At 33.9% G+C, this 27,678-nt stretch overlaps 2 protein-coding genes across 4 annotated transcripts; both read left to right on the top strand.

Moving 5' to 3' along the window:
- The first annotated feature begins 829 nt into the window (after positions 1-829).
- LOC111696942 (uncharacterized) lies at positions 830-17,273 on the top strand. Of its 3 annotated transcripts, none has more exons than XM_023466755.1 (18): positions 830-933; positions 1,540-1,590; positions 1,947-2,014; positions 2,934-3,008; positions 5,819-5,919; positions 6,250-6,416; positions 7,176-7,540; positions 7,733-8,241; positions 8,951-9,081; positions 10,308-10,582; positions 10,865-10,960; positions 11,291-11,484; positions 13,017-13,131; positions 13,422-13,598; positions 14,421-14,558; positions 15,425-15,530; positions 15,844-15,974; positions 16,699-17,273. In XM_023466755.1, the coding sequence occupies exons 1-18, from the start codon at positions 859-861 to the stop codon at positions 16,868-16,870; spliced, it is 2,946 nt and encodes a 981-aa protein (XP_023322523.1). In that variant the 5' UTR covers positions 830-858; the 3' UTR covers positions 16,871-17,273. The 3 variants fall into 3 exon arrangements, with proteins under 3 accessions (XP_023322523.1, XP_023322522.1, XP_023322524.1); XM_023466754.1 differs by having other exon boundaries at positions 7,173-7,540; XM_023466756.1 differs by lacking the exons at positions 15,425-15,530; positions 15,844-15,974; positions 16,699-17,273 and adding an exon at positions 15,117-15,159 and having other exon boundaries at positions 7,173-7,540.
- A 1,534-nt stretch (positions 17,274-18,807) lies between these two features.
- Positions 18,808-23,421, top strand: LOC111696929 (uncharacterized). Its single transcript, XM_023466726.1, has 6 exons — positions 18,808-19,375; positions 19,815-19,904; positions 20,072-20,227; positions 20,671-20,783; positions 22,607-22,672; positions 23,064-23,421. The coding sequence occupies exons 1-6, from the start codon at positions 18,938-18,940 to the stop codon at positions 23,170-23,172; spliced, it is 972 nt and encodes a 323-aa protein (XP_023322494.1). The 5' UTR covers positions 18,808-18,937; the 3' UTR covers positions 23,173-23,421.
- Positions 23,422-27,678: the final 4,257 nt, after the last annotated feature.

Below are 27,678 nucleotides of genomic sequence, written 5' to 3'. Positions count from 1 at the left end.
GTTCTTTACTCTTGACCCCCCTCCCCATAATTTGATATTCTCAAAATAAAATTCACTCCTGAGTGGTTTAATAATAAAAACACCAAACCACCCCACTTATCATTAAAGTATACTTTGACCCCTAGAAGTAGGAGTTCGCGGACTGTAAAATTCTTGGTGATTTTGCGTACATAAGCTATTTATGTTTATTTATTTATCTATGTCTCCAACATTTGGTTCCAAAGATATAGTGATTAGAAAATCAGAGTTTGTGGCAAAGACTCAATTCCTTTATTTTCATAAAGAGATAATAAGTGTAATTTCAAGTTCCCCTTTATGCAATGATGCTGTGATTATTGATTTAGTTAGCTGTGATGGAGTTAAGTGATAAATTTATAAATTTATTAAGTTAAAAAGTTAAAGTTAGTTTTTCGAGCAAAGGAATAAATTTTAGAATAAATTTTAGACTCTATAAGGTTAGTAACACCCAAAAATGTAGTCTTTTTGGTGTATTTTTATGGTGTTAATTGACTTTTTGAACAAAACAATTCCAGGGGGGGGGCAAAAAACAGCCAGGGGGGGGCAAAAAAATTTTTTTCGCGCGAAATCTTGCCCCCCCCTGCCTAAAATCCTGTGTACGCGCCTGTATATAAACGAATCCTGGATTCCTGTGAAATCTTTACACGGTAAACATCTTGTAGCCGTGTTTCTGTGTGTCTAAGTATCCCTGTATCCCTGTATCCTGTGTACCCATTTATCCTGTGTACCCCTGTATCCGTCTCTGTAAAAATATAGTTTGTCAAAATAAATTATAACAAAAATGATGTCCCTTTCGTACTGTCGAATTAAATAAATAGTTTTTAAGTTCTAATAGATAAAATGTTTATCCGTAAAAGAGAGCGAGAGGAGAATAAAAGTGTCAGTCAAGATCAGTCCTGGAACTCTTTGCTCCAGGTAAAGTCCTACTCATCCTGGAACTCTTTGCTCCAGGTATATTTTGCAGTCCTGCTTATCCTGAAATTCCTTGTGCCAGGTAAATTGTTTGCTCCTTCTTCCCCTGAAACTCCTTGCTCCAGGGATACTCTTTAGTCCTACTTAACCTGGAACTCCTTGCGCTAGGTATTCTCTTCAGTACTACTTATTCTGGAAACCTTACTCCAGGTATACTCTTTACTCTTACTTCACCTGAAACTTCTAATTCCAGGTATAACGTCAGCCCACTCATCCTAGAGTTGTTAAACCAGGCAAAGAACATTCCCCTGGTTCTTCTGAGATCAACAAACAAATCGATCGAGGGGTTCTTGGGTTATGATCGGGCATCCAAAAAAGTAGACAGACTGACAAATATAGATTACTACTTTATATATTTTTTTTGCCTATGACACCCCCAGGCTACCCATGAGTGTCCACAAAAAATGTCAGCCCAATCGGTCAAGCCGTTTGGCCGGCTATACGCAACATATATATATACGAATGTCTTGTTTTATTATATAGATATATATAGATGCTAATTTAATTAACTTAAAACTAATTAACCATGTTAACTGATATTTTGTTTAGAAAAGAGCAGACCGTAAATCCATGCTTGAAGGATGTATTCGGGATACTCAGGAATTAAATTAATTAATGAAGAGAACGTATTTGATGAACAGGGATTGGGTTCGCAGTATTGAAATCGAAACTTCAAAACAAATTATTCTTTTTAAAGATGATTGAAATATTTTTATCTTAAAATCAAAAGTTAGATAAAAGCAGCCTGAATTAAACTCTAAGCTGGGGATGTGTGTCTGGAAAAAATCTTTAAATTGATTAAATATATTTATTCATCACGAGACTTGGGAAATTTTGACACGAATGAATTATGCCTTGTGGCCCGTAGGAGGGGAGGGGGGGGGCTGTATTAACAGAATAGTTTCATGTTAAGGGTTTCATCACAAGAAATGTTTATTAATTAGAGTTAAATCTAGATGCGGGAAGCTTTAAATAAATATGAGAGTGCTTGTATCGAGATGAGAGTTTTAGAAAATCAGCTGAGGTAGGAGAATTGAAACATAATGTAAAATGACCCTCCATTAAAAAATTTAAGAATATGAGAAGGTTGGGTGAATATGAGAAGAATAGATAATCTAAGAATATATGAAGGTTGGGAGGAAATGTGAAGGATGGATAATATAAGAATATGAGAAGGTTGGGTGAATATGAGAAGAATAGATAATCTAAGAATATATGAAGGTTGGGAGGAAATGTGAAGGATGGATAATATAAGAATATGAGAAGGTTGGGTGAATATGAGAAGAATAGATAATCTAAGAATATATGACGGTTGGGAGGAAATGAGAAGGATGGATAATCTAAGAATATTTGAAGGTTGGGAGGAAAAGAGAAGGATGGATAATCTAAGAATATGAGAAGGTTGGGAGGAAATGAGAAGGATAGATAATCTAAGAATACTAGGCTTTTATGGCGCTTCGCGCCCATCTATTTAAATTGTGAACAGGTTTTTTTTGTTTACATTTAAAACAAAGAAGAAAAAAATTTTGCGGATTTAAAAAAAAAATTCGCGGTTTTTTAAGAATTTAATTTTTTTTACAAAATTAAAAATCTTTAAAACACATTTTTTAAATTTTTATCATTCATAAACCTTCCCTGTGGTCACGTGATGTTCCACAAAAAATTTGGGCCCGATCGGTTCAGCCGTTTTGACGTTTATTGGATACAAACAGACAAACAAACAAACAAACAGACAGACAAGCCAAATTTATATAGAGATGAGAAAGTTGGGAGGAAATAAGAAGGATGGATAATCTAAGAATATATGAAGGTTGGGAGGAAATGAGAAGGATTGCAGATACCTTAAAAAAAACTGAATGGGTTTGATAGAGATGGGAATGATTTAAAATCTTGGAAACTGTGTCACTGAGAAGAACATGAAGAGCTAAAAAATAATTTTGAAGGAGTCGGAGTAGGTTTGAAGGAAACACGACGGATTGGAGAGAACAGGAAAAGTCTGAACATGTAAATAAATTTAGGTAAAAACTCTTAATTTTACTCAAGAATTTTCTCTGATATGAATAAACTAAGTTTATAATGCAAACACTTTCCGCCAAATGTATCTATAGGGTCTATATTAGGTCCTAATATTACATATTTATGTTTGAACCCCGTGGGAGATCAACTTACTAGGAGAGGAATTTTAAAATTCCTGTGTTTGTCTCATAAAATGAATTTCAACTTTCAAAACAAATTCCAACTGTTTTGTTCAGTGTCGAGCCCGCAACAGAATACTTTTATCCGAACCATAAAATTCATTCTACAGGGTGTCCCAATAAACATGGGAAATCAGTGACGAATTCGATATCGTCTTTTTAGATAATTCTTTGATTTAGTATAGTGATACCTACTGAGAAAGCCGTAATCTGTAAGAGTTTCGTCTGCTATGTTTACATTTTGTTTGTTTATGTTTTGAATGAATACCGTTGTATACTTAGTAAAACAAGAAAATTGCAGTATACAAACAGAGTAAACTTGTCCGTCTTCACTGTTCATCTTGCGGAGACATTATAGAGATCTTTACAGTCTTTTACCCTTTTCATAAAATAAAATCTAGCAGACATAATAATATTATGGCTTTTGAAATTAGGTATACAATGCTAATTCATAGCAAAGACGATATCCAATTCGTCACTGAATTCCCATGTTTTTTGGGACACCCTGTAAAATATAGCAACCGGGCAAATAATACTTTTTACTGACAAACACAACACTAAAGTACAGTAGTTAAAGGGACTGAGAGCGTAATTTCAAGTGACCCTCCATGCAAAGATGACAATGTCTGATTTGCAACGGTACCTATAAAACCTTAGTCTGATCAAAAATGTAGAAGATTCCGTCACGCGTGGATTTCTGTGAGGTTGCTTCTCAAAAACAAGAAAGTCACTTACGCAGAGAAACTGCAAATGAAAATAAACAGTTTATGGAAACAAAAACATTGATATCTCATTAATGCTTGATCAGTCAAACTTTTCAAGGGTACCGTTGTTAATCGTCCATTGCCATCATGGGAAGGAAGGTAGCTAGAAATTACGCTTACAGTCCCTTGAAAGTGTGGGTCTAGGTCTAAAACTAATGTGAAATTAGAATATTTCACGAACGTCATTAAAATTAAAGCTTTCTCTTCATTTGACTGTCTCCCCCTGGATTTTGAATTACAAAAAAAAGTACAAATTGTTGAACAACTAAATTGTAATGCTTGCATAGATTGCAGGAAATTATTTTTTTAAACATTCAAAACTCAAATAAAATTCCGTATTTAAAAGTTGAATAAAAAAGCGACTTTTTTGTAAATAACTTAAAAACTCCTCAACACCGTTTCCGAAATAAAAGCATAATGTAATATGGTAAATTATTAGAATTTATTGTGATTTTCTGTAAAACGATAAGTCTCCCCCCCTTTCATACTTAACTTTTTTTTAAAGTAAAAATGCACTTTTTTAACTAAAATGTCTTTATTCAAAAAGAGATATATTTCTTCTACGTTAAAAGGGTCGGGTTAATTTGTGGCTGCAGCGTTCGGTAATTTCCTAGAGAACGATTTTACAATATAATCTGAGTCCCTGTTTACAATATAATCTGAGTCTCTCTGTTTACAATATAATCTGAGTCTCCCTGTTTACAATATAATCTGAGTCCCTGTTTACAATATAATCTGAGTCTCTCTGTTAAGAATATAATCTGAGCCTCCCTGTTTGCTTAAATCTGAACCTTTGTCGGTAAAAAATACATCAGTCTGGACATTTTAACAAGAAAGGGGGGGAGGGAAGGAAAGGGGGGGGGCAGTGTTCTCAGCATACTGGATACAATATGACCTTGTCTTTTTTGGATATTTCCGCAAATTTACTGCCCTAACACAAACCGAGCACAAAAATGTTCATTTTTTCTGGATAATCTACAATTTTGTTTGTTCACCAAATTTTTTTAAATTCTTTTGTCAATTTCAGTTCTTTTTTTAAAATTTTTTAGCAGAACATTGTGCTCGGGTAAGTATTTTTGTTTATCTAATGTTCACGCAGTTGTGTGTACTTACACAATGCAGAAGGAAAGCATTTATACTAATATCAGGAAAACTGAAAACAAACATTTTCCATTTCCAGATTTCCATTTTCACTTTCTAGATTCAAACAATATAAAGTAATCTATCAATTAAAGAGGCGTTTGTCTGATTTACAACAGTACCCTCCAAAGTTTTGTCTGATTTACAACAGTACCCTGTAAACATTTATCTAATAATAAATGTGGAAGATATCATCGTTTTCTTGAAAACTGTTTAATTTCGACAATCTCTTCCATTTTTTTTGAAGCAGAAATACGCAGTGTATTTGTAGAGAATGCACAAATTGCAATAATAAATTTTTAAAGAGATAAATATTGATATATAGTGCATTCGTGTTCAGCCCAAACTTTTGAGGGTAGCATTGTGAATCGTACTTGACACTTTAGCCAGAAACCCACTGGAAGTTACGTCTACAGCTCCTTTTATAGACAATTATATTTGTAATAAACCTACCGATTTTATGCAAAGGAACTGAGTTCTTGCAACAAATAAAAATTTGTTAATTTTTATGTCTTTTGCAATTTGATGGTTTAAATCTTTGATATTTCGAGTTTACACGCTTTGATCTAATATAATTCATAGTTTGAAATGTCTATGAAGTCGGGTTGCAAAGATTTAGGGGTTGAAAAATTATGTTTTTGTCAAGAACTGAAATATTTTTTATCTTGACTTTACTCCTGTCTACAGTTCTGCTGAAAACATATGTTTATTGTATTGTGTGCTTTGTAGGAGTACAGCCGCCGGTCAGCAGAGGTCAAGGGCGGAGCCGGGGGCGGGCAAACGGATTGAGGATCGGGCGGAGCTACGAGAATCTACAAAACATCCGTCAGGTCAATCAACTTCACAACAAATATTATCTTTATTCTCTCAGCTCTTTAAAGCAGCAAAAAATAAATACAACACAGATAGGAAAAACAAAAATAAAGAGTTGAATTCCCACAGAATGTTTGTAAACAAAACAAAAAACAATAAATAAACATGATGTTTGGTAACCCAGAACTAGAAATTTAGAATCTGAAAAAAGAATTACAGAATTTTGAACGGTTTTCATTATTTTAAGTTTTATTTTTAACAACATGTTTAACAGTTAACCCTTATGTTTTTGTTTGCTAAATGTTTAATGCAAATGAAACGTGTAAAATGACAATAAAACGTTTCAGGACAGCACGACAGACGGGAAAGAAGGCCTGGGATTGGAACCACATGGAGAATAAACCCCCAGAGCTTCGTGGTTCAGCAAACCAGTAGATCGGAGCTAGAGGAGCTAGAGTGGAACCTGCTCCTACAGCGAAGAAGAGCTATAAAACGAAATCTAGACTCATACAAGGTGTAGATCTCAAAGAACCCCTTGCTGTATTGATGTGTAAGGTTGGACTTTCAGTCTACGGAATACTTAACTGACTCCTCTTTCAAGATTTATGGTGTTTTAAGATAGGAAACATTTTGCATTTTATGTTTACATTTCAAAGAGATTCTTGGGTTATTCAAAATATCGTAAAATTCTAAAGTCGGATGTAAACTTCTCAACAAATGATAGTATCCTAATATCCTAGTATCCTAGTCTCATATAGTATCCTAGTAGGCCTAATATTTAATTGAGCGTTCTAATACCATAGTCAATCGGTCGATGTATCATGGTATCCTAGTATTTTTAGCATACTTAGCGTCCAGGTATCTTGTAGTATTTATAGCCTATTATCCTTATTAAAGTTCTAGTATTCTAGTATCCTAGTATTCTAGCATCCTAGTATCCTAGTGTCCTAGTATTCCATGGCATCCTAGCTTCCTATTCTAGCATCCGAGTATCCTGGCCGTCCTATAGTCCTTTTATCCTATATATCCTAGTTTTCTGTAAGTATCCAATAATCCTAGCAACCTGGTATCCTTGTTTTGTAGTATCCTAACATCCTGGTGTTATCCGAGAATAAACAGTGTCCCAGGATCCTGGTATCCTTGTTTTCTGGTATTATCCTAGCATATTAGTTTCCTAGTATCCTTTATTTTATAAAGAATGATATAGCGGATATCCCTGTATAAGTACCGTATACTGTATACCCCCAGATAAATATGAGATTGTACAAAGAAGCAGAATGTCGAGGTTACAAACTCTCCGGATTCTGAAACCTACACGGAGAATTATTTCTCGCGCAAAAACATCCTGCCCATGGGAGACAAAACGAACTTGGATAGTTCGGATAAATGTGAAAGCAGGATATTTTTTCAAACCGCTCCTTGCTCACACAATACACAGTCAGTTCGGATAAAACCTCTCCAACCTCCGGCAATCTCGGAGCACATAAAACCGTCCGAGGAACCTAACTTTCTCAGGGTACCTCATTTATCAGAACCCCAACCTGAGAAGGATAATAAACCAGAGAAACCTTGTAAACAGTATCAACTAACTTATCTTAAAGCAAGCGATCAGATACTTTATATCTCTCCAATTCTTAGGCAAGCGTTTATAATTATTTTTACAAATGAATGAGAAAAAATAATTGTATAAAAAACCTTTTGAAACAATTATTGTAATTAAAATTTCTTAAATTTTTTGGGAGTCTTTTTGGTTCAGAATACAATGGATTTTCTCCCATATTTTTTGTCTCTGTAATTCGATTTAAAAAATGTAAAACCTTGCTTGCTTAGTGAGTCTACGGGATACCTTAGTACATATCCTAACCCTGCTCTGTATCCAGTTAATCCATCAACAGCTTTTCATCTCAGTTCTTTGTCCTGTGTATGTACAGTGATTCAGCAGACCGTAGAGCATATTCAGATATTTGACCGAGACACCACACAACAGCTTGAAACTGTTCAGATTAAATCTGAGGAGAAGGAACTGTCGGAGTTAAACAATTATGTTTCAGCTCGGAAACCTGAAGTGTTAACACTGGAGGAACAGGAGAATATAAGCCAGGAGAAAATGGCAGAAATCGAGCTTTTAGTAGATCTTCCGTCCATACTACAGGATACAGTTGAAGACAGTAATGATAAGATAGATAACTCGGATTCAGATTGTGATTCATCTGATTATGAGTACACTGATGCTACTGAATCCGAGGATTCAAGTTGTGATTCAGGAGTTGGGTTGGCGGAGAAGAAGAGAGTCAAACCTGCAACAGTTCCTGAAGTTTTCCTCACTTCATACTTTCCAGGTATAAATGGTCATACTTTCCAGGTATAAGTGGTACTTTCCAGGTAGGTGGTAATACTTTCCAAGTAGGAGTTCATACTTTCAAGGTAGGTGGTCATACTTTTCAGGTAGGTGGTCATACTTTTCAGGTAGGTGGTCAGACTTTTCAGGTAGGAGTCCATACTTTCCAGGTATGAGTTCATACTTTCCAGGTAGAAGCTCATACTTTCCAGATAGAAGCTCATACTTTCCAGGAAGGAGTTCATACTTTCCAGGTAGGAGTTCATACTTTCCAGGTAGAAGCTCATACTTTCCAGGTAGAAGCTCATACTTTCCAGGTAGGAGTTCATACATTCCAGGTAGGAGTTCATACTTTCCAGGTAGGAGTTCATACTTTCCAGGTAGAAGCTCATACTTTCCAGGTAGAATAAATTTAGCTCAACGAAGATGATTAAAAGGAGCAAATTTTGTTCGGCCTAAAATTTGATTCATTCAAAGATAAATCAAATGTAATAAGTTCTCATCGTGTTTTTAGAAGAACGTTTATTTAAAGGGTTTCATTTAAAACTCGTGCATTGTCCCCTCTATTCTTTATCTGATTATTTAAATTTTGAAATTTACAAAACTCTGCTTATATTCCAGACAAACTTGGCTTCGCTTCTAAGTTTAAAGAGTTCTTTCGATGAAACATTGTTAATAAGACAACATCAAAAACGCCTCTAAACTTGCAGAGGTTGATGATCCATACAGTGAGAAGGAGCTGGTTCCCTTCAGTCCAGAGGAGGAGAGGATGGAGAGGGAGCTCAGAAACTGGATAAATAGTATATCAAACCCGACCAACAGTATAATCAAGGATCTACAGGTTAGGAAGGGGAGGGAGAGGGAGAGGGAGAGGGGAGGGGGAGATCAGGAACTAAATAAATAGTATCTCCAAGTTCAAACCCGTCCAACAGTATACTCAAGGATGTATAGCTCAGACTCAATTCCTCTATTTCTATCCGATGTTTCCGTAGAGGAGTTCAAAAATGAAGTAGAAAAGTTTATCTTTTGCAGATTAGTTTAGAAATATTAGGGAGAGCCTTTTATTGGGGCCACGATGGACGGTTTCTATCAAATTCTCTTGGCAGATATTTCACATGAAAATAAAAGTCTTACCGTCGATTTTTGTATTATGTTTCCTCCTTTCAAAACTTTCATTTTTTCAATGGGACGAGGGGGGGACATTTTAATTTTTTTTCTGAATATCCAAGAACTAACCATTTTATTATTCCATATGTTTTTCTATCAAGAAATTTTAACATATTAATAACAAGTTAAACATTATACACGAAATTTTTAGATATTGATTCCACTATNGCAGTCTCTCAAGAAAAACATGGAAAAATCAAAATAAATCCTATTTTTGTGCAAAATAAATCCAATTTATCATTGTAGCTTTAACAGGTTCGACATAATTTAAACTGGGGTTTCATTTAGAATAAAGGTTCACTTAAGATTATTTCGACAGTTTCTTTCGCAGTTAGTATTTATTGTCTGTTTCTCAACCCCATCTATTATTGTTTTATCTGCAAAAGTGCAACATAGGAATGAAATAACTTTAGTTTGATAATGTTTTAAGATTTTTGTGTCACCAGCAAAAAGAAGAAATGTTTTTTAAAACCAACTTCTGCTTCACATTTTGTTTCTTTCAAGCACTTGTGCGCGTACTTGTGAGAACGCACTTATCCGAACGAATAAATAAGGTTGACGCACAATATGGACGCACTGTTACGAAAGACTTACTAATGACGCACTTACATACATCGCAACCAAGGAGTATATAAAAAGGGAGATATAACTGACGCGGCCTGACCTACCATATGATTTTACATGCTTTGCAGACGGTACTTCATTCAAATAAGACATATTTGTCTGGTAAGAATTACCGCTTATACAATAACCTATTCTGCACAGAATGTATATTGTATAATCATATAGAAGGGCGGACTGCGTCAGTTATATCTCCCTTCTATTTCATACTCCTTGATTGCAACCTGTATATAATATAATGATGCAATAACAACGAATTCTAGAATTGAATAACTCCAGGTCAAATATGAGAAGCTGTTGCCGAGGTGTACGAGGAACCCGGAGCCGGAACCCAAGATCAGGTTCGTCTCCGGGACCAGGGACGAGGAGAACAGGTTCCATGGGGAGGCGGAGATCTATTACGAGAACGGAGATTACTACTGGGGGGACCTTGAGCACGGTTCAAGAGAGGGGATGGCGAGCCTTGTCTTGAAAAATGGGGATAGTTTCATGGGACGGTTTAAGGATAATCAGCTCCAGGGATTCGTTCAAGAGACTATTAGTTTATGTGACAGGTAATCATACAGTGGTCTCCAGAATAAAGTGGAATTGGATGACGACCTTTGCCGTTTTAACTGTTAATATTAAGTTTTTTTGTCAACAAGTTTGAGTGAGTGCCTTTGCAAAGTTTTCTTAAACCTTATTATTAAACAATATGTTCATTAGTTCGTCGTTCTTTTCCACTTTATTTTAAGGACAAACTTTAGGATGATTGAAGCATTACCACCTTCTTAGAATAAAAAGTTGGATGATAAAGAAAATAAGTTTTTACATTTGTTTGAGCAAAGTTGGTTCAGGGATAATGTGGTTAGAGAGGTTTTTTATAAGAATGGAGTTCGTCATGGATTCTATAGAGAGTTCGGGCCTACTAAACAGTTCTGGTGCTTCGGCAGGTATTCATTTATTCATTTATTTATTTATTCATTTATTCATTTATTCATTTATTCATTTATTCATTTATTCATTTATTCATTTATTCATTTATTCATTTATTAATTTATTCATTTATTCATTTATTCATTTATTCATTTATTTTTTATTCATTTATTCATTTATTCCTTAATTGTTTGATTTCTTCATTAATCTATTTTCTTATTTACTAATTTTTTCATTTTCAAATTGATTTACAGTCCAGTTTCTTCTTGATTTTTCAATCATTCATTTATCAATTTTCTTTAAAAAAATTTTTATCTATTTTTCTATTTTTTACTTTTTTAAATTAGGTTTAATAACGGTGAGAAGGTTGGAGTACACTGGAGATGGGGTCGAGGTAATGTATATAATGTCGGAGAAATAGACCTGGAGAATAAACCGGAAGGAGAAGGAAGTCTCTACCTGTATCCGGATATAAAAACTATTATCCAAGGAGATTATGAGAAAGGACGGATGAGGACTGGTAGACTCGTTAAGTTAATAGGTTAGATAAAAGTAAATTTTCTAATAAAGCTTAAAGGGTCTGTAGCCGTAATTTCAAGTGAACCTCATCAATCTCCAGTAATGGTGTTTTGTGTGTCCAATTAACAACGACACCCTTTAAACCTTTATCAGTCAAGGATGAATGAGTTTGTGTTAAAAATTGTTTATTTCCAATGGTGGTTCCTGTGTAAAGAGGGAAGTTCTAGAATATTTACTCATTTCAAAATAAAAAACGACCGTTAGATTCAGAATTATAATTGTTGATGACATGAATGTTGTAAGGGTACCGTTGTGACATGGGACTTCCCATTTTCTGATTGAAGGGTCAACTGAATTTAGTCTAAAGTCCATTTTGCCTTCAGTATAACAAGGTGATGGCTAGCCCATGGGAATTAAAGCTCTTAAAGGGAGTGACCGGCTATGTAAGGTAGTTGAACTGAGTATGCAGTGTTGTGGAAAACTTCTTTAGGATTCATTTGAGACATATTTCACTTTTTAAAGATATGTAAATCCTGAGTTTGAGCGCAAATTCGACGTTCAAAACTCCTGATTTGGGGGTTGATACGCTTTCAGAATTAATTTTTTTTTAAATTATTCAATAACGACAACGAAAAATAAAGTAAAAACTATACAGTAATCTAACTAGATGGCTAAGAACAGATTTCACTAAAGAAATTTGTCAATAAATCAATGCTAAAATCGATTATTTCGTGTTCATTATTATATTGAATTTCTAATTTTCTTTGAATTTATTCGCAGATTTCTTCAATTAGAAAATCTGCGAACATCTTTGTGAATAACGAGAAACTAGAATAATGAGATAATAGAAACTAATAATTGAACAAGATTACTTATTTTCGATGATAAGATTAATTTTTATTTTCTCAAAATGTTCCTAAACATGACGTCTGTAGTTTATTGTAGAATATTTTTACATTTTTTGTCGTCGTTAATTAATAATTTTAAAAAAACTAATTCTGAAAGCGTATCCACCCCCAAATCAGGAGTTTTGAACGTCGAATTTGCGCTCAAACTCAGGATTTACAGACTTTTAAAAAGTGAAATATGTCTCAAATGAATCCTAAAGAAGTTTTCCACAACACTGCGTCCTCAGTTCAACTACCTTACATAGCCGGTCACTCCCTTTAAGAGTAAAACGAAAATAATACTGCTCTCCCCCCAATGCCACCCCTTTATATGCTCCTGGTCTGAAGTCGGTTAAAACGTTAAGAGTTCAAGCAGAAAATGTTCAAAGTTTTAAAAATTAACCTTTTTCTTTTCAAGACGCGGGGGAAAGTGCAAATGCAGTATACATTACTACACACAGCAAACATGTGTTTGTATGTAGAAAATGTACGTGATTGTACACATGCCCCATATGAACTTGTTCGATCTAATGCACAAAATACACATATTGCAGTGCAGAAAGAAAAAAATGAACAAATTAAAGACGACCTAATTCAGGTATAAGTAAGGAATACCTGTCCCAGATTTTCTAACATTAAACACAAATTGAAGACGACATTAATTCAGGAATAAGTAAGGAGTACGGAGTACCTGTCCCAGATGTTCGTACCTTAAACAGTTCTAGAACATATTCCTACGAACCCTCGTCTTCAAATATAATCACAAAACATCCAATGCTTAGGTAAATATAATATTTAAAGGGACAATGCGCAGTTTTTGAAGAGGGACCTGGGGGAAATTGATGTAACCCATGATTATTGCGCGTATTTTGAGATAATATTTTATCGTGATAAAATTATTTTTACATTTAATAGGCAGACTTATTTTACTTGATTTACATCCTACTTACTAAATTATTTGCTTTATAAGAAAATCTGTATCACACAAGATTACTTAAATGTCGTCTTACTTTTCCACAGTTTTGTGGGTCCCACTTTGAATACGATTTTTTACATGTACTGCACTGCTAAGGGATCCGTACGAGCAGAGGTATGTGTACGTGAAGGACTCTCTTGTCCCTGGGGCCGGAGAAGGTCTCTTCGCCAAGGTTCGTCTCCGTGAAGGTCAACTCTGTTCTCTCTTTAATGGAATACGTCAACGACATCTGTGGGGTGTCAAGGGAGAAAACTTTGTTTGGTCAGATTACAGGTTAGAATCCTCTAATCTTGTTTCTTATTAGAATCCTTTAATCTTGTTTCTTATTAGAATCCTTCAATCTTCAATCTTCTTTCTTAATAGAATCCTTCAATCTTGTTTCTTGTTAGAATCCTTTAATCTTGTTTCTTATTAGAATCCTTTAATCTTGTTTCTTGTTAGAATCCTTTAATCTTTATTCTTATTAGAATCCTTTAATCTTGTTTCTTGTTAGAATCCTTTAATCTTGTTTCTTGTTAGAATCCTTTAATCTTGTTTCTTGTTAGAATCCTTTAATCTTGTTTCTTATTAGAATCCTTTAATCTTGTTTCTTGTTAGAATCCTTTAATCTTGTTCCTTATTAGAATCCTTTAATTTTGTTTCATGTTAGAATCCTTCAATCTTGTTTCTTGTTAGAACCCTTCAATCTTCTTTCTTAATAGAATCCTTCAATCTTGTTCTTGTCGTTCACTTATTCTAATTAACAGTTGATTCTTATATAGTTAAACCCAGGACTTCGGAGACATCGAAAGATTCTATATAAAGTCGTCTTGGAAATTTTTCAATGGGTTTTATACTATTATTCCTTAATCTCAGTAATTGTAGAAATCAATAAACAGCCAGGAAATATACGTCAACAGTTTTAAGGAGCTCCATAGTATTATTCAATTTGAAAAAAAACTAATTATCTACAGCATCCATTATCAGTAGGTTTAGAAGACGACTTTTTAAAAATTCTTTCGATGTTTCCAAATTTCTGGGTTTAACTGTATGAATTTAATTTATCAATTAATTTTTAATGAAATTAACGAAAATAGCGATCATATTTTAAATTAGGATAGCCGTGGATCGTGATCTAGATATGGATATAAGGAAGAGGGATGAATCTCTGCTAAACTATAGAGCTACATTAGCACACAAAACCTGTCATTCATTCACTCCTAACGCATGCTTTAATCAGCTCTGGAATCCCAGGTTATAGTAATGGAAATATTGAAGGGGTATCAAGCTTTAAAACTTTTTAACATTTTCCAAAAAAATCAGCTTTAAATATTTTATAACTTTTAATATGAGATTGTACGTTCATAAGGGGAATTTTTAAGCTATATAATGTCGTCAATCTAGGAAAATGACTTTTAGACTCAAGGTTTGACTTCAAATAGTCTAATGAACATGAAATATAGAACAATTGTGCATTCTTAACAGACTCATTGAACTATAGTGACGCGATTATAAGGCGCTAGTAAATCTATTTGCTTACAACATTAAAAATATTGCTTAAATGACGTCTCCCTATTCCATAGTGTTGTTTTTCTCAATGTAGTTAAATGTTTTGGATTCGGAAAACAGCAAATTTTATTTTATCATTCAAAGCTGTTCCTTGAAACATATTTAAGTTGAAAGTTAAGCTTGGTTCAAATCCTTCGTAAAAAATTGTAAGAATCATATGAATATTTTTAAAATTTGAACATTTAACTATTAAATTGATTATTTTTTTGGTTTACATTTGTGTTGATTATTTTTGTGATTTAGGTTTGGATTGATCATGTCTATGTTCTAGGTTTAGATTGATCATATCTGGGGTTTAGGTTTGGATTGTTCATTGCTATTGTTTAGGTTTGGATTGTTCATTGCTATTGTTTAGGTTTGGATTGTTCATTGCTATTGTTTAGGTTTGGATTGATCATGTCTGGGGTTTAGGTTTGGATTGTTCATTGCTATTGTTTAGGTTTGGATTAATCATGTCTGGGGTTTAGGTTCGGATTAATCATGTCTGGGGTTTAGGTTCGGATTAATCATATCTGGGGTTTAGGTTTGGATTGATCATGTCTGTGGTTTAGGTTTGGATTGATCATGTCTGTGGTTGCGATCAAGGATATACTACCTGGAGAAGAGATCCGTGTATCCTATAACTATGAGATACCGAAGGCTCCACAGTGGTATCAGGTAAAGTCCTCAACTCTAAAACCCAATTTAGTTTTGATATGGACTTAATAAAATACAGAGATCATGTTTTGCGACTAGATTTTGAATAAAAAACTTCTTTTAAAGCAGAAGATGATAGAAGGAATTATTTTTATATTCAAAATGTCAATATTTTTTTTAAGAAAACAATGATGTTTTTAGAGAAACACATTTCTTTTAAGTAAAATGTTATAAAAGGGATACCTGAACTGGAAGGGTATTCAGCATTTAAATGTACATATGAAACAGAGGTCTAGTTTAGAAGAGAAAAAATCACAAACAATATCTTATTCAGGAGATATGGTTCCAACATCTCCGATATGAGCTGAACTGGAGTGAAGAAGAGATAAACAGCTGGGCAGCCAAAACCTTTAGGAAAACTGGAAACCTTGTCCGGATACCTCCACCACCTAGAGATTCGTCCAGGTATGAAAAGATTCTTCCAGATGCCTAGAAATTCATCCAGGTTTATGAGATAGGGTTTTGTACAGCTATAGCATATTAAAGGAGCGAGTGTTAGAAAAAGTTGCAGTAAGTAGTTTTATTGAAACAAACAAATATGCCAAATAAGTTTCAGGAGCCAGGGGCTTGTGTAATCACTTTATACTTATTGTTGTTTATTTTTAAGAATTAACTAGTTTTCCAGCTATTCTAATCCAAGTTGCATGTAAACAGTTCAGGGAGTAAGGAATAGAAGGGAGATATAATTCTGACGCGGTTCGCCCTACCATATGATTACACATGCTTTGCAGACGGTACTCCATTTGAATAAGAAATATTCAGAATAGGTTATTGTATATGCGGTAATTGTACATCAGACAAACATTTCTTATACAAACGAAGTACAAATCCAATAATCCTCTCATTTTTTCTACTATCGTTGGTAAACGTTGCTATTGGCGACATCTATGGTATTGAAAAATGATTTATAAATTACAGGGTTACCCACAAAGGTTGAGACAATTCTACAGAATTTATATTGCCTGTTTACTTATATTCATTATTCCTGGCAACTGAAAACTTGTTTCTTGGAACAATTGCCGTAGAAATGGCATATTCAAGGCTTCATTTAACCTTAGAATCGTCAGATTTAAACAGTTTCACGTCGTCTTTAAGTCTCATCCTTTGTGGTTAACCCTGTATAATCTAGGTTTATCCCCTGTGGAGTATGTGATGAACATGTTGGGGCGGATTGTAGCTCCGTGTGCTGTGAAACCTGCTCTACCTGGCATCATATTCCCTGTACAAATATCAACCTGGAGGAGGCCCTGGATCAGGGGAACAAATACGTTTGGAATTGCACTTCCTGTACAACTACATAGTACGGGGGGGGATATGTACTTGTTGGAACGTAGATCTGTACCCGAGTTCGTGTAAAATTGAGTGCATGACAGTCGTGATGACAGAAGATTTTAAAATCAGTTTACAAAATTACAAATTGATCATGATGATGACACTTATACTCTCAAAATAAATAAGAAGTATTTCAACCCTTATTTCAACGGAAGAAGTTGTGTTGAAACTTGAAAAACAAAATTTAAAATAACCTTCAGTTTAATGTGATGAGGGGAGGTGTTTAATGTAAATATAAAAACAATGTGATATTAGTTCAGAGTTCCATGATTTGGAATAATTTATATAGTTTTATTAGAATAATATATTTATGATTTTTAGTTGCTTGGATCATGAACGGTTGTATTGAAATAACAATAAAAATAAACGAGATACAATATGTATTAGAATATTTACAGGATGTCTCAAAAAAAACTTTAGCTTACTAAACATCGTTGTATTGTGTAAAAAAGTGCTTATATTTTATTTTGACGATTCATACAAATGAATAGAATAAATTGCGCCCTTTCAAGGAAATTTTTGAGGATTTTTCAAAATAAATTACATAAAAAGATGTTGTAATATTTTAAAAAATCTTGGGATAAGGGACCGAGTATATTTCGAGTACATTTCGAGTACATTTCGAGTACATTTCGAGTACATTTCGAGTACATTTTGAAGTTTAAATGGCATTTTAGAGCAAAATATTTTAACGATGTAAATTGTGGACATTGTTCAGCAGACAGCTACTAGTAAACTTTTTATTACAATAAATCGACTTTTAGTGGGTAAATACGCAATTAATATCTTCAGAAATGGGACCGAGCACATTTTCGAATATTATGCCTAATTTTGAAGCATTTTAGAGAAAAATATCTGTCTCTTTTTGTTGCGAAATTTTTTTTTAATAGCAGTAAAACCACTAAACTTTTAAAATTTTAACCAAGCTTAAGAATTCACTTGGTTCCATTCGAAATTCCTCAATCAAAATTTGTGGCAAATCGGTTAAGAGGTTTATATGAGTTATGATTGGACATACAGGAAACATGACAGTTGTTGAATGGTTTTGAATGTCTTCTTCCATATTTTATATTGGATATTATAAAGACTTTTTTGCATGTTATTTCGTTAAAAACATCTTTTCCTCAAATATATTTTACTTTGAAATCAATTTTACAAGAATATAATTGGCATACAATATTTTTCATCATTCTCTTTAATATCACACAACTTATCTAATTATGGAAGAAGGCATTTTAAACTATTCACCAACTGTCATGTTTCGTAGGACACCCTGTACAAACAAACAAACACCCAAACAGAGGCTATTACTTTTTACAAAAAACATGGGAATTTAGTGACGAATTCGATATCGTCTTTGTTATGAATTAGCATTGTAAGACCTAATTTCGAAAGCCATAATATTATTATGTCTGCTAGAGTTTATTTTATGAACTTTATGGCTGTAAAGATGTATCTGTAATGTCTCCGCAAGATGAACAGTGAATACGGACAAGTTTACTCTGTTAGTATACTGCAATTTTCTTGTTTTACTATGTACAACCGAATGCAGTCAAAACATAAACAAACAAAATGTAAACATAGCAGACGAAGCACCTACAGATTACAGCTTTCTCAGTAGGTATCACTATACTAAATCAATGAATTATTTAAAAAGACGATATCGAATTCGTCACTGAATTCCCATGTTTATTGGGACACTCTGTATAAAGAATTGTCCAATACTTCGATTCCGATTCGAAACAGTAAAATTTTGATAAGTTTCGGGACAGAGCAGAAAGACAAAAAGATATTTGTCACATGTTTAACTTTTTCTGAATGTCGTCTTCAACAGAGTTGTACAGAAAAATTCCCCATTGTCCACTATTTTCCAGATTATATAAAGGCTTTCTTTTCTACACACATACTGGCATATGTTAAATCAGGCAGTGGCTTGGATTGTTCGGAAAGCTTGAGTTTCATTCAGGTCTTATATACCTCATTTTAGGACATAAAATTTATCTCAAACCTAAAAAAAGATAAAAATAAGAAATATAATGCCTGAATTACTGGTAGAACCTAAAGAAAAGGTTGAAGTGAATACAGACGTGAATATAGAAGAACCAGAAAAAAAAAGTTTAAGTCGAACCCAACCTGAACCCGGGACAGAAAATAATGAATCTATTGAAAATCCAACCTTGCATCCTGAACCTGGAGAATTTAAGGATGAAAATGATCCTGCTGATAACCTATCTGATGTAAAATCCTCAAAACCTGTGTTTGGAGAGAGTTCTCTTGTGCTTGAATCTTCTGAATATTCCAACCCTGAATCAAGAGAGGAACCTTCTTCAAAACTAGAAACTGAAGAAGATGTTATTTATCCGAAAGATGATCCTACCAATTCTAATCTCAAACATTCCGATGATGAATCAACAGATAATTACTATGAGCCTAAACCTTTTGAAGTTGTAAGCTTAGCCCAGCAGTTTATCAAGGTATAAACAACCTAAAATTTTAGAATAATAACTTAAAACGGAGGTAAAGGGTGTCTCACGAAACATGACAGTTGGTGAATAGTTTAGAATGTCTTTTTCCATTATTTGTTTAGTTGTTTGATACCAAAGATCAATAAAAATATTATGTGGGAGTCATGTTATATTAAAATTGATTTCAAAGTAAAATATAATTAAGCAAAAGATTTGTTTAACTAAAAATAACTATTTATTAAATGTCATGTTTTGTAGGACACCCTGTAAAATCTAATCCATTTTTTTTATCTCATATTGAGTTGGAGAATATTTTCGTATTCTCAAAAATGCAAAAAAAAACTCTGTAATTCCTTATTCGATCCGGACTATTTTTAACTAAAGCATCGAAGGTTCCATGACTAATTAAGGTTTATCCACACTTACTTGAGCTGAAACCCTGTTTCAGCTCGGTTTACCCCTGGACGCTGAGATCCTTGATGTCGCCTGTGGGACTGGAGTGGTGGCAGAGGAGTGCAGGGTGGCCGGTTATACACAGGTACTGTACACATCAACAGTACAGGTCGGGCCAGTACAAGAAATGGTTGTACCAGCACGGCAGTCTGACTTCCTTAGATCCCTGTGTGTTCTGGACAATTTTTTTTAACATATTTTTTTGGTGTCCTGTCTTATTTAGAACATCCTGAAATAATTTTTGAATTTCAGATCGACGGACTGGATCCATGTCAGGGATATCTTGAAGGCGGTATTAGCCGTGGTATCTTCCGAAAAGTGTTTCGTGAGTTTATAGACCCGGAGAAGCAGACATCAATTCCAGATTCTACCTATGACGCACTGCTCTGCTGTGCAGGCTTTTTTCAGGTTATTCAACCGCTTAGTATCATGGTTTAATATCTTAGGGTTTAATATCTTCTCTTGGTTTAGGGTTTAAAATCTTCTCCTGGTTTAGGGTTTAATATCTAATCCTGGTTTAGGGTTTAATATCTTCTTCTGGTTTAGGATTTAATATATTCTCCTGGTTTAGGGTTTATTATATTCTCCTGTTTTAGGGTTTAATATCTACTCCTGGTTTAGGGTTTAATATCTTTTCCTGGTTTAGGGTTTAATATATTCTCCTGGTTTATGGTTTAATATCTACTCCTGGTTTAGGGTTAATATCTTCTCCTGGTTTAGGGTTTAATATCTTCTCCTGGTTTAGATTTAATATCTGCTCCAGGTTTAGGGTTTAATATCTTCTCATGGTTTAGAGTTTAATATCTTCTCCTGATTAATGTTTAAGATCTTTAACCACGACTCTTTTGCAGGGTTTGATATCTCCACTAGGGTTCCAAGAACTGATTAGAATAACTAAACCTGGAGGAATTATTGCCTGGAATATTGCTGAAGGATATCAGCACTATGATAACCACTATGCCAGGTTATAGTATAGTTATCATGCAATATCTTCTACTTTTAACATTTTACTGGTAAACGTTTTAATTTCAATCAATATTTTCTTCCCCTTTAAAGGGAGTGTTCACAAAAAATGAAAGAGGGTTGTAACAAATTACAAGGAAAAATACGAAGACGATTACCAATGTGCAGCGCAGTTGACCGCGCAACATTCACAATACATCAAACTATATCCGCTCCTAAATGCGTCTCCTCCTGTTCTTCCCCCCCCCCTTCACCGCCTCTACTCGTGGAGAGCAGCGTCAGACTCAGTTAGCTTTAGAACGTCGAAATGCGAACACCTCCGATTAGGAACTACTAACTCCTTCATACTGCCGCAAATGTCTACTCTAGCAACAAATGCTGCTAATGTCTAAGCCTCCAGATGTCCAAATCCACAAAGCAGTCACATGTTCTGTGGTATGAGAGGCAAATCGTTCCTCCCCACACATGTTACAGACTGCAAACCCTCCAGGACCGTCGCCTATATGTGAAACCTTTGCTTCCAAGATGCTGACACCTGCGAGCTGACCATCATGAAGCTCCAACTGTTCCATTCCTTTCAACACTAATAATCAATGTTATTTCATTTTCAACCGTTTAGATACTCCCAATTAAGGGCCAATATTTTTAAACTTTACTTTTATTTCTCATTTCATGCTATTATTCAATAAAGTTACCGAATATCTCTTTAGTTATTACAAACAGTAGTCATCGATTATTTTTCGACGCATTCGTATATAGTTAATATTTCATAATATTTTTGATTTTGTTTTTTTAAAATAATTTTCGCTGGCGTTGGATTTTCGAACATTCCTAGAAAATATCAAAATGTCGTCTTCATCATCAAAAATCCTCGAAACAGGAATAAATGTTTTCATAAGTAACTCTCAGATCATGAAAAATACAAAATATTAAAAAATACGAATGCGTCGAAAAATAATTGATGACAATTGTTTGTAATATCTGAATGATTTGTTTGGAATTAAATTGATTTGTTTACGATCAGAGTTGAATGTTGCATCTTTCTGAATTTGTATGGACACTACGATCTTAGGTATTAGCCGTTTTTAACAATTTTCTCCTTATAAACGCAACAGATAGAAGTAATATTAGTAGCAATCAAAAGCTCTTTGTTATCGCATTAAGCCTATACCCCCTTTCATTTTTCGCGAACACTCCCTTTAAATTATTTTTTCCCTCTGTAAATTTTCATTCTTTTTTTGATGCTTAATATATTTTTTTAACTTGAAGGACTGTTGTAAGCGTAATTTCAATTTACCATCCATCTAAAGATGCCAAAACTCAATTTACAATGGCACCTTTAAACCTTTGCCTGATCATCGAGTCCAGAGAACTCGGTGTGTTTATCTCTCATAAAGTGTTCGAATTGCCGTAAAACGGGAGTGTACGCTAGCGTCCCATGAGAACTCAACAGAGCTGATGTTTAAAAAAATCAAATATAAATATTGGTTTCTTGCGACTTTTAGATACTAGATATTAATATTTCTCACATACAGGGTTACCCCTAAGGATGAGACTTCGGAGACGACTTCACTGATTTAACACTGTCTGTAACAGTCGTTTTCACAGTCTCATCCTTTGTGGGTAACCCTTTGCAAATCAGGTACACTTACAAAAGTTTCTTAAGATACGTCCAACATACTTGATCAGTCTTTGATATTAAAGGGTGATACTGCTGTGAATCAAACACGACACTCATCAAACAGAGGTTCACTTAAAATAACGTGTACAGTCCCTTTAAATTGTTATAGATATTGACAACATCGTAAATCGAAAGAATTTTAGGTTTGATGAATATGTGATGATGTTGGTTAGAGAGAGAAGGTGGGAGTTTGCTAGACCTGTTGTTAGGTAAACTTTTAGAAACTGTTGTTGGGTAAAATTTAGTCTTTTAGGAACTATTGTTAGGCAAATTTTAGTCTTTTAGGAACTGTAGCTAGGTAAAATATAGTCTTTTAGGAACTGTTGTTAGGTAAATTTTAGTCTTTTAGGAACTGTAGTTAGGTAAATAAATGGCCAAAACAAGACTAATTTTGTTTAGTTTTTGTCCTTAATTTTAAGGAAAACCCGCAAAAAAATATCAATTTTCAGAAAAGCAAACAAGGATATCATTTTTACTAAAACAAAAGTTTAAAGGGTTCGCAGTAAAAATTTCTAAAGAACGTTAACAGTCTTGTTACTCAGTTTGTATTTTTGCAAATTTTTAAAGTTTTTTTATATTTTGTTTTCATTTTGTGTTTAGGCATGAGAAGATGGCATTTACAGATTGTGGTTCAGCATACCTTAGAGGGTTCGAAACATTGGGGGGTATACAATGTGAGGGATTTACGTATATTATGCGCAAAATATAAAAAGATTGTATGCGCAAAGTTTAAAGAGATTGTGTGCGCAAAGTATAAAAGGATTGTATGCGCAAAAGTATAAAATGTTGCGTGCTCAAAGAGCAAATGATTTTATTTATTTATTTATTCATTTTTATTCAGCTACAACGCATGAGATAATACAAATCAAAAATAACAATTTTCTTTGTAGTTTGGATCCGCCTAAGTTTCGAATGTATACGATATTTTTTGGAAATAAAGTAAATTCAAAATTTTTAACTATTTGATATTTTTAACGGAATTATTCCAACACTGTCCTACATCACATCGGTATGCAGAAAATGATTTAAAGGGAGTGACCGGCAATGTATGGTAGTTGAACTGAGAATGTAGTATTGTACAGTAAATTTTTTTAGGATTCATTTGAGACCTATCAGACGTTTTTACGGTGCATATTTGTTCAGAAAGAGTACAAATTCAATCTTTAAAATCCTCATAGATTGTCCATTTTTGAGGGATGACTTAAAAAATCGGGGTATAAAAATGTATTCAATGATGACCACGAAAAATGTAACAAAAATTCGACAGTAAACTAATAAGTTGATTAGGAACAGATTGAGAAAATAAAAATTAACTCTTTATCATCGAAAATAACTATAATCTTATTCTTTTATTAGTTTCTGTAATGTCTCATTGTTCACAAACATTTTTTGGAAATTTTCTCAATTTTAATTGAAAAGACAGCATTCGAATAAATTAAAGAAGTCTGCGATCAAATTTGTAAAGAATGAGAATAATGTAATGATAAAAAGGAATTAATTGATTCTAACATTGATTTATTGACAAATTTCTATTTAGAAATATGTTCCTAAACATCCAATTATAGTTTACATTAGAATTTGTGTGACAGTTTTCGTCGTTAAAAAAAATGATTCTCCAAATCATCTCTCCAGAATGGACACTGAAGGAGGATTTTAAAATTGAATTAGCGCTCTTGCTGAACAAATATATTTACCGTAAAAACGTCTGATATGTCTCAAATGAATCCTAGAAAATTTCTTTACAAAACTGCATTCTCAGTTCAACTGCCATACATTGCCGGTCACTCCCTTTAATATTTAAAGTTTATACAATAAAGAGCCTAGTTTACATTGATAAATAGAGAGAGAGAGGGACTAGGAGAGAGAGTTCTCTGTTTAGAGGATTCAGTTTAGAGAGATCAACCTTACACAAGCACATGCTTTTACCTTGGAAATATTAGGTTATGTTAGTTTATATTATTTTTTGTTTATTCTTTTTTAGTTAATGTTAGTTTATGTCAGCTTATGCTAGTTCATGTTAGTTCATGATAATTTATATCATTAGAGGCAATTCATTTCAATACTCAACATTGAGCCTTATTCTCCACAAAAACCAACCAAGGTCGGTTTTATTTTCATTGGGCCTAACTCCTTAAGTCGAGCCGAAAATCTTGCAGCTGTCAATCACGTGACACAAGCTGTCGTCAGAGTTGAGTCTAAGCTGGGTTTAAGGAAGTACGACCCGCGCCGCAGCTTGAAAATTGCGGGCTCAGAGTAGATAATAGGCTTACCCTCAAGAGTGAAAGACTTTACTACGACATGAAACTCGTGAAACTTAAGTACCTGAAGGTTGAATTTTATAATAATAATGATGATAATAATAACGTTTACTATTTACATTTACAAAACTGTCAGAAAATAAAAACATATATACATGTCTTTACAATTTTATTGCTAAAATTTTTTTTTTTTTAGAATGGCAAGAACATAGCCTAGCCGTTTGAATGTTATGACTTGAAAAAATACATGACGGTGAAAGGGGAAACTCAGATTAGGAGTTGGGGGGGGGGGGGGGGGTCAAAGACCAGGGGCTTAGGATCCAACACCCACATATAAAAATGAAAGATTAGGAAGTGTACAACAATCACATTTTTTATACTTTATTTCTATGAATCAAGGACATATTTTGTAAACACGTATTAAATGTTTTTGGAGCATTTCTATAATTCTATTTTGTATAAAAATATACTGTTTAGAACGGTTTTCTGCTGAAAGGAGTGAAAAAGTTTTAAAGGAACGTGGAATATTGAATATTCTCTTTATCATAAAATTATACATGAAACAAAGTGAAAATCTCTTTTTTAACGGAGTTTGGTCATTGCCATAACATAAAATTTTCTAATTATTATATCTTTGCAACCTAATAGTATAAACTTGGATTTTTCAAACTTAAATTAGTTGATATAGAAAAATGTATGGTTTGAAATATCTAAGGTCTACGACAGTGGGTTGCGAAGATATAGGGATTGGAAAATCAGAGTTTGCGACTATAACTCAATTCTTTTCTCCAGCATGGGCTCTGTATACGGAAATTTTGTATAATTTGCCGGCCACAGTTATGACTGCGTAATATATATTTATGTAATTGTATAGGACCCATTTTCATAGTTGACACCGTTACAAATAAAAAAATCCAACAATACGCTTCTAAAATTGAAAGACATAATAAAGACGACTTTCATTCAACTTTAAACTGGTTAAAACTGTACATTTTACTTAAAGTTTGTTGATTAAATCTTAAATGATTTCGAAAAGAATTTGAAAAGTTTTAGGGAACACACCTTGAGTGTAAAAAATGAGTGAATATTCTTTTCATATTTCCGGCACTCTTTTCATACCGGTCTTGACATTTCGAGATTTTAGCAATAGTTTTACTACTTTACAGCATGCTGGCATGTTACTAGGCGTGGGTTTAGGTAGACCATACACTGCACAGAGTGATGAACCCGGGTTTTCAGGCAGTCTCTCTCCTCCTAGTAATAAAACCGTTCACAACTTCATCAAATCAGTTCCTTACTTACTCTTACAAGAACCTCACGCAGCTGATTCATATTTCAACAATTCAGTTCAGTCAGTTCTATTTAAAGTCTGTGAGAGTTCAGTTTATCCGAATCTTAGTGTTTACTGTTTAGTTAATATTCATATTTCTGTTTCTGACTGTGTTCAGTTTATTCAGGTTTCTGTTTCCATCTGTGTTCTATTAATTCAGATTTCTGGTTCTCTCAATGTTCTGTTTATTCAGGTTTCTGTTTCTCTCAGTCTTCAGTTTATTCAGGTTTCTGTTTCTCTCAGTCTTCAGTTTATTCAAGTTTATTTTTCTCTCAATGTTCTGTTTATTTAGGTTTCTGTTTCTCTCAGTGTTCAGTTTATTCATGTTTCTGTTTCTGACTGTGTTCAGTTTATTCAGGTTTCTGTTTCTCTCAGTGTTTAGTTTATTCAGGTTTCTGTTTCTCTCAGTCTTCAGTTTATTCAGGTTTCTGTTTCTCTTAGTGTTTTGTTGATATTTAGGTTTCTGTTTCTCTCAGTGTTCAGTTTATTCAGGTTTCTGTTTCTCTCAGTGTTTAGTTCTTCAAGTTTCTGTTTCTCTCTGTGTTTCGTTATTCAGGTTTCTGTTTCTCTCAGTGTTCTGTTAATTCGGGTATCTGTTTCTCTCAGTGTTTAGTTATTTAGGTTTCTGTTTCTCTCGGTGTTTAGTTATTCAGGTTTCTGTTTCTCTCAGTGTTCAGTTTATTCAGGTTTCTGTTTCTCTTCGTGTTTAGTTATTCAGGTTACTGTTTCTCTTCGTGTTTAGTTATTCAGGTTACTGTTTCTCTCCGTGTTTAGTTATTCAGGTTTCTGTTTCTCTCAGTGTTTAGTTTTTCAGGTTTCTGTTTCTCTCAGTGTTCTGTTAATTCAGGTTTCTGTTTCTCTCAGTCTTCGGTTTATTCAGGTTTCTGTTTCTCTCAGTGTTCTGTTTATTCAGGTTTCTTTTTCGCTCAGTGTTCTGTTATTTCAGGTTTCTGTTTCTCTCAGTCTTCAGTTTATTCAGGTTTCTGTTTCTCTCAGTGTTCAGTTTATTCAGGTTTCAGTTTCTCTCAATGTTCTGTTTATTCAGGTTTCTGTTCTCTCAGTGTTCTGTTTATTCAGGTTTCTGTTCTCTCAATGTTCTGTTTATTCAGGTTTCTGTTCTCTCCGTGTTCCGTTTATTCAGGTTTCTGTTTCTCTCAGTGTTTAGTTTATTCAAGTTTCTGTTCTCTCAGTGTTCTGTTTATTCAGGTTTCTGTTTCTCTCAGTGTTCAGTTTATTCAGGTTTCTGTTTCTCTCCGTGATCAGTTTATTCAGGTTTCTGTTTCTCTCCGTGTTCAGTTTATTCAGGTTTCTGTTTCTCTCAGTGTTTAGTTTATTCAGGTTTCTGTTTCTCTCCGTGTTCAGTTTATTTAGGTTTCTGTTTCTCTCAATGTTCTGTTTATTCAGGTTTCTGTTTCTCTCAGTGTTCTGTTTATTCAGGTTTCTGTTTCTCTCAGTGTTCAGTTTATTCAGGTTTCTGTTCTCTCAGTGTTCAGTTTATTCAGGTTTCTGTTTCTCTCAGTGTTTAGTTTATTCAGGATTCTGTTTCTCTCCGTGTTCAGTTATTCAGGTTTCTGTTTCTCTCCGTGTTCAGTTTATTCAGGTTAAGGCGGTATTAGCCGTGGTATCT

Source organism: Eurytemora carolleeae, unplaced genomic scaffold, assembly GCF_000591075.1.
Source record: "Eurytemora carolleeae unplaced genomic scaffold, Eaff_2.0 scaffold244, whole genome shotgun sequence".
Taxonomy (NCBI): Eukaryota; Metazoa; Arthropoda; class Copepoda; order Calanoida; family Temoridae; genus Eurytemora; species Eurytemora carolleeae.
The sequence above is the reverse complement of the archived record's forward strand: the minus strand, read 5'-3'. Positions and strand labels throughout refer to the sequence as shown.

What these genes read in the sequence shown, in the direction of transcription:
- LOC111696942 (XM_023466754.1), top strand. Translation starts at nt 859, where the DNA reads ATGTTTATCCGTAAAAGAGAGCGAGAGGAGAATAAAAGTGTCAGTCAA. An exon ending in GATGTATTCGGGATACTCAG is followed by an intron (nt 1,591 to 1,946) that starts GAATTAAATTAA and finishes AGTTAAATCTAG; the next exon opens with ATGCGGGAAGCTTTAAATAA. An exon ending in AGGCTCCACAGTGGTATCAG is followed by an intron (nt 15,531 to 15,843) that starts GTAAAGTCCTCA and finishes TATCTTATTCAG; the next exon opens with GAGATATGGTTCCAACATCT.
- LOC111696929 (XM_023466726.1), top strand. Translation starts at nt 18,938, where the DNA reads ATGCCTGAATTACTGGTAGAACCTAAAGAAAAGGTTGAAGTGAATACA. An exon ending in GCTGTGCAGGCTTTTTTCAG is followed by an intron (nt 20,228 to 20,670) that starts GTTATTCAACCG and finishes ACTCTTTTGCAG; the next exon opens with GGTTTGATATCTCCACTAGG. An exon ending in TATGATAACCACTATGCCAG is followed by an intron (nt 20,784 to 22,606) that starts GTTATAGTATAG and finishes AAAGAATTTTAG; the next exon opens with GTTTGATGAATATGTGATGA.